General features: G+C 51.9%; 1 protein-coding gene across 1 annotated transcript; it reads right to left on the bottom strand.

Annotated features, from left to right (window-relative positions):
• Positions 1–4,942: 4,942 nt before the first annotated feature.
• Positions 4,943–10,105, bottom strand: LOC111185530 (dipeptidase 2-like). The gene is given in 13 exon segments (XM_089908591.1): positions 4,943–4,966; positions 4,968–5,192; positions 5,293–5,436; positions 6,083–6,162; positions 6,830–6,914; positions 7,292–7,468; positions 7,589–7,658; positions 7,959–8,100; positions 8,317–8,446; positions 8,751–8,877; positions 9,204–9,284; positions 9,286–9,512; positions 9,744–10,105. Coding segments are annotated over 13 exon segments (1,590 nt in total). The 5' UTR covers positions 9,822–10,105.
• Positions 10,106–11,125: the final 1,020 nt, after the last annotated feature.

Here is an 11,125-nt window from a genome sequence, read left to right as displayed (position 1 = left end):
CTTGAGTAAAACATCTTAATGGAACCAACTGTTTACTAATATGATTTCCATGGGAGGAATCTGGCCCTAACTCAAATTTTTTTTTAATACAAACTAATCTACTAAGGGGATTTGTTTTCTTAACCCAAAGCCTGAAAATCATTTCTGTGAATTACAGCACTGTATACAGGGTGACTGTTGTGCATTCCCCCTTGTTAGGAGAAAGAATGGAAAATATCAAATCTTGTCAAATGAAGCAAAGGAAAAAAATTAGTCTTTCATTTGTAGGAGAGAAAATAACACTGTAGAGATTCAAGTGCCTGCTTTGTATTACTACGCAGTCTCTAATTGAGCCCTCCTTCAAAAATCCAACTTCACAACTTATGTCTTAGAAGTTCCCCCTAATTTAAAGTACTCAGCAAGTTAGCATCTGAGAATGTCCCCTTCTGAGCTGGAAGGACTAATGATCAAAAAGAAACATGTGAGATATAGAGATATTTAACTTCTCTCATGCGAGATCAGTGATTTAGAAGGGATTGATATGCCAGTTTTTCCTTATTTTAATGACCTTTCCCACATGTGGCCTCCCCGATTCCTGTAATAACACTTTGTTTATACAGATAATTTTCTCTCCAGCAGGAGCTCTTACATGCTTTAATAACCTTTTCTCATAAATCAACTCAGTACACTGTGAAGTTTGATGAGGTACAGGGGCTAGGAAGGGTTCTCTCAAGCCTGCCAACTGGGTCTCTGATTGCTCCACTGCCCCCTCCTGCATCTCCAAGTGGGCTGATATTGGTGTAGGGACCTGGGGGCAGGGCTTGATTGGGCTGGAAGGTCACCCGATATTAGCCCAGGAGTGAGTGCAAACTCTGTGAGAAACAAGAGTGTTTGAGAAGGTCCCATGCGAAGAAACCAAAATCTGAATTTTTATCCAGATGGAGTAAGGCTTGGGTCAGAGATTCTTGGGTTGGACTTTGGTTATCTCTTAGGAATCCCGTACATTTTATTGACCCAAGCCTCCATTTAGAAATGAAAAAATATCTCCACTGGATGATTCAGTTGAAGTAGATGGTATCCATTTGGTAGCATGAGACAGAAACAGCTCAAATTGGCATAGATACAAAAGAAAAAATAATGGATGATGTTATTGAGATTACCCAAAGAAGGGCTTCAGGAACAGTCTGATCCAGGTTATCAAATGATGTTAAGCAGCTCTTTCTTTTTCTAATCTCTTGGCTTTGGTTCCCACTAGACATTCTCAGCCAAGGTTTTTACACATAGTGAGAAAAATGGCATTTAGTAACCTCCTAATCTTATCTTAATAACTTAGGATCCAAAGGAAGAGAGAGAACTCCTTTCTCTTGGTATGTCTGTATCAAACTTCAAGGAGTATACTGACACTTGGATTGACAATCCCAACAGGAACACATGGAATGTGTATGTGGATGGATTTTCCTAAGGTGTCAGAGAAGGGAAATGCAAAAATCTGCTGGATTGACCTATCTCTGTCAGCTCTACACTTCTCTTTCCTGTAACCTGCCCGCCCGCCCCATACATATACACACATGCATGTATGCACACACAAACACACACACAGAATGTTGTTACAGGCTTGGCTAAAATATTCTGGAAGGATACTTCATATAGTAAAAATAAAAATACATAAATATGGCATAACCAACAAATTACAGTTCGTGAAGGTTTCATTGTAATACAACAAACAATTCCCAAATGCCGCCACTTACCATGTCTTTTTTATTTCACAACACTATTATTTTTTTCTAACATCTTTATTGGAGTATAATTGCTTTACATTGTTGTGTTAGTTTCTGCTGTATAACAAAGTGAATCAGCTATACATATACATATATCCCCATATCCCCTCCCTCTTGCATCTCCCTCCCACCCTCCCTATCCCAGCCCTCTAGGTGGTCACAAAGCACCGAGCTGATCTCCCTGTGCTATGTGGCTGCTTCCCACTAGCTATCTATTTTACGTTTGGTAGTGTATATATGTCCATGCCACTCTCTCACTTTGTCACAGCTTACCCTTCCCCCTCCCCATATCCTCAAGTCCATTCTCTAGTAGGTCTGTGTCTTTATTCCTGTCTTACCCCTAGGTTCTTCATGACATTTTTTTCCCTTAAATTCCATATATATGTGTTAGCATACGGTATTTGTCTTTCTCTTCCTGACTTACTTCACTCTGTATGACAGACTCTAGGTCTATCCACCTCATTACAAATAGCTCAATTTCGTTTCTTTTTATGGCTGAGTAATATTCCATTGTGTATATGTGCCACATCTTCTTTATCTATTCGTCTGTCAATGAACGCTTAGGTTGCTTCCATGTCCTGGCTATTGTAAATAGTGCTGGCAGGCAGATTCTGAACCACTGCACCACCAGGGAAGTCCCCAGAGATTATTTCTTAAGGTAGGCCCTCCTCAACCCCCATCAGTCTCTTCCCTGCTGACCTAGACTCCCACAGCCTTACGTAACTGCTCCTTCATAGCACCATACGTGGTTTTAATTTCACACATATTTGTAAGTTCCCTTTCTATAACCCTCTGTTCTATTGAACCTTTCCCTCCTGCCTCATCATTTTATCTCTAGTGCCTACCAGTGCTTGGCATATCTTAGGGGCTCAGTAAGTGTCTGTTGAATAAATAATTGGAGACAGAGGACAAGGCTTAGGAGGGAAGATCAAGGCTTTGTTTTCTACATGTTGAGTAGAAGATGCCCTTAAGACATCCGAGTGGGGATGTGTTTTGAGCAGTTGGTGTGAGGTTGGGATGCCTTTGGAGATGATCATGGCCAATATTTTAAACCATGGGAGTGAATAAATTTGTGAGGGAGGATGTGTTAAATTAGAAGGGAAGAGGGCCCACGACTAAGGAGCAGCCTCAACATGTGAGGGGAGGAGGTGAAACCAGCAAAAGAGACTGAAAAGCAGGGGTAGAGAGAAAAACTGGGAGAGTGTGCGGTCGACGAACCCAGGGAGGAGAGAGATCAAGGAAGAGGGGAGGCTCAACCATGCCATGTGCTGCTAGCAAAACAAGATTGAGGACAGGTCAGTGTCTCGTAGATTGAGCAACTTCGAGGTAATTGGTGACTTTGGGAGAGTGGCAGAGGGGGAGGCCAGGCCGGAGTAGGCTGAGAAGTAAAAAGTTAGTACCTCTGAGAAGAGCATCCTGGGAAAGCTTTGTGGTTTTTAGACAGGACCTTGTTTGCTTAGAATAAATAAATTAACAGTTATCTCTGGGACATGGGATTTTGATTTTCTTCGTTTTACTCCTGTTGCTCTACCTTCAGAATATTTTTAGAATGTGACCACTTCTCACCACCTCCCCTACTATCTCTCCGTCCTGAGCCACCATCATCTCTGACATCGGTGACTGGAGAGCCTTCTAACTGATCTGCCTGTGTCTACCGTGGCCCCCACAGTCTGTTTTTCATACAGCAGTCACCGTGATCATGGGGAATGTGATCAGTCACGCCACTCCTCTCCTTAAAACCCTTCACTGGCTCCTATCGTGAAGAGCTAACAAAGACCGCAGAGCGTCCTACAAGGCCATTCAGGGTCTGACCACTGTGTTCTATCTGCTTACTGCTCTCCATCCATTGTGTATCTGACTTCCATTACTCTCTTCTCCTTTCTGTGCTGCAACCACAGTGGCCTCCTTCCTGTTCTTCTAACACACCAGACAAGCTCCTGCCCCAGGGTCTTTGCACTGGCCCTTTCCTCTCCTGTGCACTCTTCCACTAGATACCAACTTGGCTAACTCAAATCTCTGCTCAGATGTCATCTTCTCATTGAAGCTTATCTGGGCTTCTCTATTTAAAATTTTAACCTATGGGGATGAGGTTGGGGGGAAATGGGTGAAGGTGGTCAGAGGATACAAGCTTCCAGTTACAAGACAAATACATTCTGGAATGTAATGTACAGCATGACAACTATGGTTAACAATACTGTATTGTATCTCTTTTCTTTTTAAATTTTATTTATTTATTTATTTGTTTATTTTTGGCTGTGTTGGGTCTTCGTTGCTGCACATGGGCTTTCTCTAGTTGCAGTGAGCGGGGGCTCCTCTTCGTTGCGGTGCGCAGGCTTCTCATTGTGGTGGCTTCTCCTGTTGCGGAGCACCGGCTCTAGGCACCCGGGCTTCAGTAGTTGCGGCACGTGGACTCAGTAGTTGTGGCGTACGGGCTTAGTTGCTCCATGGCATGTTGGATCTTCCCAGACCAGGGCTCGAACCCGTGTCCCCTGCATTGGCAGGTGGATTCTTAACCACTGCACCCCCAGGGAAGCCCTACCTCTCATGATTAACTCAATGTATTTACTCAATTTTGGATATAATTAGTGCAGTTGCTATTATCATTGATGAACTGGGGGAAGATGGCGTGGTTGTCTAAGTAGCCTGAACCGATTAGAGGGGAAGTCCCTGAGGAACAGGGAAGGAGGTGTCTAGCCATTGGAGGTCCATGGCCCATTAAGTAGCCTGAGATTCTGGGCTCTGTCCAAATAGGTACAAAGATCATTTGTGATCTAGACATGTTCTCTTCTTGGGCATGTGAACCAGAATTCCCTGAAAGATCCCCAGGTGGTACTCAGCGGGTCAGGATGTGGATTGAGGTGAGCTACACAGAGGGAACCGAGTAAGGTCCACCCTCCCGCAGCCAGAGCCACCCACTGTCTTCTTCCAGTGCTGAGCCAAGCCACCTGGGTTTCCTCAGGCCACTGCCAGCAGGTCTTCCTTGAGTATCTGGTGTCTAAACTGCAGGGTCCCCCACCAAACCCCAGTATTGGGAGCCTGCACCACAGACCCCACCATGGAGAAAGACACTCGTGCTGATTCCATTTCTAAAACATTTATTTTCAGGAAATGTTTGTGCTCGCATGCAAGGAAACTTTGTGGGGTATCTGTGGCTGCCAAAGTGACATCTGGCAGGATTAACTGGATCACCAGAGCCAAACAATGAGGACTTGGGAAGGCAGCAATAACTGTGGGGCCTGGGCCCATGTGGGGGCAAGATTTTGAGAATGACCACTTAGGTGACAAAATGGGATTCCCACAAACCACAGCTCTGGTTAGTTTCTGGTCTGGAGCCAGATCCTCTCTCTGATGCAGATATGGGAGGACGGAGCGGCAAGAGCTGCCCAGCTGCTCATCTGGGAACTCATCCTCCAAGGGACTCTGTCCCTTGTTCTCCTCCCGTACCAGGAGGCGGCAGTCAGCGGGCAGCACCTCTCACAGCACCCCCACGTACACCTGCTCGGACCACCTGCTCAGAGCTACTCTTTTGCCCAGCCCAGCATACCTGTTCCACCTGTCTGAAGACCCGCCGCACGTTTCCTCAAAGCACACCCCAGAGCTCTTCCTCACTCCAGCCACGCCCCAACAACTCCTCTGTCAGTACCAGGTATATGGACATGTCCTCCAGGCCCTGTGGGAACTTGTGTGGCCGCCAGCCAGCCAGCTCTTGGGCCTCAGACCTGTCCCCTGGTCCTGAGTCAGAACCAAAGCCCTATGTGTCCAGGGTCCACTGAACCGAAGCCCTGGTCAGATATGGAAAATGGAGACTTGGAGAGAGTAGATGATTCACTCCTGCTCTTCATCCTTCAGAGGAAGGCCCCCAAAGCTCCTCGACTATTCACCAAAAGTCATCAGATTGTACTGTTAAGATCTATGCCTTTCACTGAATGCAATTTTTGCCTCCATTTATAAAGAGAAGAAAAGCTTTTTAAGAACTGGGTTGACCCCCCTGCATGCACAGGCCCAACTGCAGGCAGAAAAGATGGTCAGCCCAGCCCAGACCTTGCTAAGAGTCTGCTCAGAGGCCGTGGGTCTGCTGGCACTGGATGGGCACAGATGCTGGGCAGATGAGCTCTGTGTGGTGTTTTAGACAAATACGATGACCTAGAGTAGGGCCAAACAGACAGGAGAGCCCAGGTAGCAGACCCTGGGAGAGGGGAGATACCAGTTGGACCAGCACACCTGAGGCTATGGTCAAGGCCATGAGGACCACAGTGTGGTGGGCACGGTGGCTGTGAAAGCCCCATTGCTGCCCAGCCAGCCCGAGACAAGCCACGGGGAAGCACTCACCGGCCAGCGCCGTCATAATCTCCACCAATCCTGATGAACTTGCATCCAATGACTGCCCTGATGTGGTCGAAGTGATCTGAAGAATGGAAAGTCAGCAGTGTGGGGCTTCCAGGGCAGGGGTGGGGGTGATGACTGGCCTCTGTTGATTCCCCTTTTTTCAGCCTGTAGGTCAAACAGGCCAGTTCCTTCATGGCCTGGCACCGAGATACCAACTAGAGGGCCCTGAGGTTTGATCTGAAGTGATCCCAGCTGGCTCTAGACTGGACTTCAGATTTGGAGTGGACCCCAGAGCACCCTGTTTGGGCCATTTCCCACCCAAGATTCACCCTGCCTCCCAGTCTCCTTGAGAACCTGTGGGGGCTCCTTTCCTCGGGTGTGGAGGATGAGAGAGGAACAAGAGAACAGCTGAAGAAGACCCCAGAGACCTAAGGAGCTGTCCAGTCCCTTGGCCAGAGGTAGGGGCAGTGTGCTTTAGGAGCCCCTGTAGAGGCACAGATGGGCAGCACCCGGGCTCTGTGTCTGACAGCTTCCCTGATACCCATCAGTATCACAGTTTTGATTCCGTGGCTCCAGTTCCACACGGCACCAAGGTGCTGTGTACCGTCCATTATTGGGTTTTGGGGAGCTGTACCTATTGCCAATAGGTGGGTCAAACCCCTGGGGCTCTTCTGAAGTCCTCCCCAAATTTGGACCCAGCTTCAGCTCCAAATCAGAGTTTTCAGAGAGCCCAGGGTGAGGCTCACCTGCCACAGTAGACACGTTGGCTAACGGGTTGCACTGCAGCACCCGCACGGACAAGGACAGCATCACGATGCCACCGTTCTTCTTCTACAGGGGCAGACTGGTGGACAGTCAGCTTGGCCCCCAGCACAGCCACCTGCCTGTTCACTCTCTCGGCCCCTGTGAGGAAGGTGTTCAGCCCTGGCTTTGAGGTCAGAGTCGTCTCCTCTCTGGGTTTGTGTGAATGGAGGAGCCGCAGCCCTGGTCTGGATGGTGTCTTGGCCCTGGGTTTCCGGGTTTGGAGGAGTATCTTACCGCCTAGACCCCCACCTAGGGTGCAAGAGTTCAGGGGCTGTGGATCGTGGGTTTTGGGGGCAGAAGATATTTAACCTGGGGTTTGAGGAAATTGAGGGAGAAGAGGCTCAGGTTCAAGGGCTCCTGGTTTGAACCTCTTGCTTTAGGTTTGAGGGCCAGGGCAGTCTCACCAGAAGCTGCAGGATATCATCAGGAACATTCCAAGTGTTCTTGCACACACCCCGGGCAGCTGAGTGGGAGAAGATGACAGGTGCCTGTGACACTTCTAGGGCTCGCTGTGCCACAGCATCCAAGACATGGGATAAGTCCACCATCATGCCCAGGCGGTTCATTTCTGCCACCACCTTCTGCAGGGACAGGATGGGGAGAGGGCATCAGGGCTGCATTTATCTTGTGTGCATTTATCTGTAGGGAACAGGCGGGGCTGTACATTCATGCGGGGCAGGGTATGGAACCTGGGTCCTTACCTCGCCAAAGCCGGTCAGCCGACTGACATTGCTGTAGAAGGGGTGGATACCCTTTGCTGAGCTCTGTGCCCTGCAGGATGGCCAGGAGGCAGTCTGACTGGTGGCCATGACTTGGCTACAAGAGCCTAGAAAGAGGTTCTGTCAAACCATCTACACCTGCAACTCCCTGGTGCAAGAGGAGGGACCCAAACTGGGCTGTGCCTGGCAGTAGCAGGGCCCTTCTGGGGATTCATTCTTGTTCTGCAAACCTCCATTCCCCTCCCCACCCAGGTTCAGGGCCGGATCCCAGGGGTAAACTTGCTTTGGGCCCCAGCGTGATCTTGGGCAGATCCCTGCCTCCCTGGGCCCTCACCATCTGCACTGTGCTCACCAGGGCGTGTTGCAGGTGTGGGTGAGTGTCACGTAGCACACACCCAGCGCATAGAAGGTGTGCAAGATGGAGAGGCTACTGTCCAGTGAGTGGCCGCCCTCCACACCAGTGAGGCAAGCCAACTTCCGGGTATTGTTGAGAGCTGGGGGCAGATAGGTCAGATGATCATTTTCAGAGGCAGGGGTAGCTTACTGAAGTCCCTAACACCTATCACCACCAGTCTGTTTACCTTTTTTTTTTCGGCCGTGCCACGCAGCTTGAGGGCTCTTAGTTCCCCCACCGGGGATCAAACCCGAGCCCCCTGTGGTGGAAGCGTGGAGTCTTAACCTCTGGACTACCAGGGAAGTGCCCCGTCTACCTTTAACTGAGGTCACAAGCTCCAGCTCAGAATAGGAGGCACACAGGAGGCGGATGAGGTCAATTTGCTCCAGGGTGAGGCGCACAGCATCCCGTTCGTGGGTCTGGCACAGGACGTAGGCTGACCAGAACTGAGGGAAGGCCAGGGCTTAGTTTGGGCTTTGGAACTCCTTGGGCTTCTTATAGCCTCCTCAGCTGGCACAGCACTCACTGTGCCCAGAAGTCACATGTAATGCGTTGCTTTCTCTGTGGTACTTGGATGCCCGTCAGGTTGGCTCACTGTGACCCCTGTAGCCCCCAGCATCCTTGGCATGGCACTTTCTAGGTCACTATGGTAACTTAGTTCCAATGTGATTAACCTGTGGTCTCTGAGGCCCCCAAACTGCCCCACATTCCCCAGCAGCCATGGTGGCACCTTGTGTGTCCCTTTGGTACCTGGGCACCCACGAGACCGTCTTTCAGCCTGTCCAAGCTGGTCTGGCCATGGCTGAAATTGTGCAGATTAACATCCTGTAGCCCGTTGTGGTAAAACTGCCTCAGGACCAGGGGCATGTCCTTGTGGCTGGAGGGAGGTCAAGGCAAACGGGTGGGCTCCTTAGGTCTTGGGATCAGGCAGGACACATTGCCTGGCCTGGGCCAGCCTGGGGGCCCCCCACCTCACACTGTCACACAGACTATACTAGGAGCAGCTGAGGCCTGGGCTGAGGGGTTCCCACCAGGGAGGGGATGACAGAGAAGGGGAAGGGCATCTGTAGATGATGGAGAGGACATCCAGGGGTGGTGTGAGGGAGCCTCCCCACTAGCTCTGCATGCTCCGGACCTCCTCCCCTGCCCAGGGCCAGGCTAGGCCCCCACCGGCCCCCAGCAGCCCACACATACTGCAGCCACCCGTCCACAAGCGGGAAGTCCCGCATCAGGGCCTGTGTGCGCTCCCGTGGACTTGGGGTGCTGGAGGTGCCCGGTGTGGTCTGCACGGGTTACCAGCCACAGCAGCAGACCCAGCAGGAGCAGCAGACACAGCAGAGGCCGCTGGCTGAGTGCACGGGGACCTTCGAGGCCCCCGGGCCGCAAGCTGCGCAGGGCCAGGCAGGCGGGCAGAGGCGGGTCTGAGAGGGGCGGGCGATGGGGTTCTGCCCGTTGACACAGGCCACCCAGCAGCGCGGCCTCGCGAGGGGGCGGGGTGAGGGAGTGGATACAGAGTCACAGGACCCTGCGACCCGTGTGCGGAGAGCCGCGATCCGCGAAGCCCGGCAGCCACAGGGCGGCACTGCCCTCCTGCCCCCTGCTCAGAGGCAGCTCCCGCGGGCTAAGCTGGCCTCTGCTGAGAGCCCACTCGCCTCCCATCGCGGGTTCCCTCCGCCCCCGCCCCTCTTCCCACTCCCACTGCTCCGAGGGGGCGCCCCAGGTTGCTCTCCCCCGCCTCTAAACTTCCTGTCCAAGCTGGGGTGCTTCTCTCAGAGGGCCACCTTCAGCCTGAGGCCTCCCGGGAGCACACCTCGTCCCCATCTGCCTGTAGCTGGCCCCGTCCACCCCGAGGGCTGCGTGCGAGTTGTCTCTGTGGCCACAAGTGCTCTGGGCTCCCGGTTTCCCGGTACTGGCCCATGGGGGCTGGTGTGGGGGAAGAGATAGTTTCTGGAAATGTGGGGGGGGGTAACCTTGTGAGCTCTGGATTCAGGAAGAGGCCCTCTGCCCCCGACCTTCTCTCTGCACCTACTTGACACCCCAACCTGCATGACCATTCTCTGGGGACTTGAACCAGCACCTGGGAACTATCAGGAACCTCCCCCACTTCTGTCAGCCAGCCTCAGGAAAGAGCACCCTCAGGAGTTGCTACACCTCCCCAGGGCCTGAATAGAGGGACTTTTGGGATGTGAACTGAACAACCTTCTGGGGAGGGTCAGCAACCCTTTTACTCAACAGAGCAGGAACCCAGTCAGTGGCTATTTGAGTGGAAGGAAATGAAGTCGTTTCCATGGCAGCAGAGCCCCCACCGCAGCAACCTTCCTCCCAGAGCTGCTGGCTGACCTTCTGGCCAGGATCCCTCCTACCTGAGCATGGAAGGCCCGGCCTCGTGGAGAAGTATAGGTTCTGAGGAAAGACCTGGCACCTGGGTTCTGCTGCTACACTTGCCTTATCTCGTGGCCCTTGTGGCTGTAGCTTTCCCAGAAACCTCAAGGGCTAAGTGCCTGTGCTTGCTCAGAGGCCGCACGCCATTCCCCATTTCCAGCCTCAGGCCCTCCCCCAGCTGCCTCCTCTAGGGACCCCCTCCCCCCAACACACACACACGCACACGCACACACACACTGGGGATGTGCCTTCTCACAGAAGATGAGAAGCAACCACTGAGATGCTTTAGGGACTGTGCCCAAACTCCTTCATCCCCAGCCTCTCAAGTTTTTGCTCTGATCCCCCCAGGTGGCAGGAGTGCCTAGCACAGGGGTAGTGACCTAAGTCTGAGCACTGGCGACCCTAGAAATATGTTACAGAAAAAACATTTTATTGAGCAGTAAGGGACCCCACTGGGGACAGAAAGGGCTGGGAATAAAGGAGCATGTGAACCTCGGGGCAGGGTGCGTGCTACTTGACTCTCCATCCTGTTCTTGCTTCAGGGAGCAGGTCTTCCTGGGTCTCTCTGTCCTGCCTCATGAGACGCCACGCAGGAGGCTCTTTGGGAAGCCACAGATTTCTGCTTACAGTTTCAAAAAGCCCAGCTCCCCCCTGGTTTGTGGTGGTGGCCTCTGACAATGGCTCAGGGCAGGAGCCCACGTGGTAGACTGCTAAGGCTTCTCTGCACCCTGTCTCTGCTCCTG

Source organism: Delphinapterus leucas, chromosome 3, assembly GCF_059928025.1.
Source record: "Delphinapterus leucas isolate spDelLeu-1000000601 "Yukka" chromosome 3, BTC_Dleu_Yukka2, whole genome shotgun sequence".
Classification (NCBI taxonomy): domain Eukaryota; kingdom Metazoa; phylum Chordata; class Mammalia; order Artiodactyla; family Monodontidae; genus Delphinapterus; species Delphinapterus leucas.
Note: the sequence above shows the minus strand (reverse complement) of the source record. Positions and strands in the feature narration are given on the sequence as shown.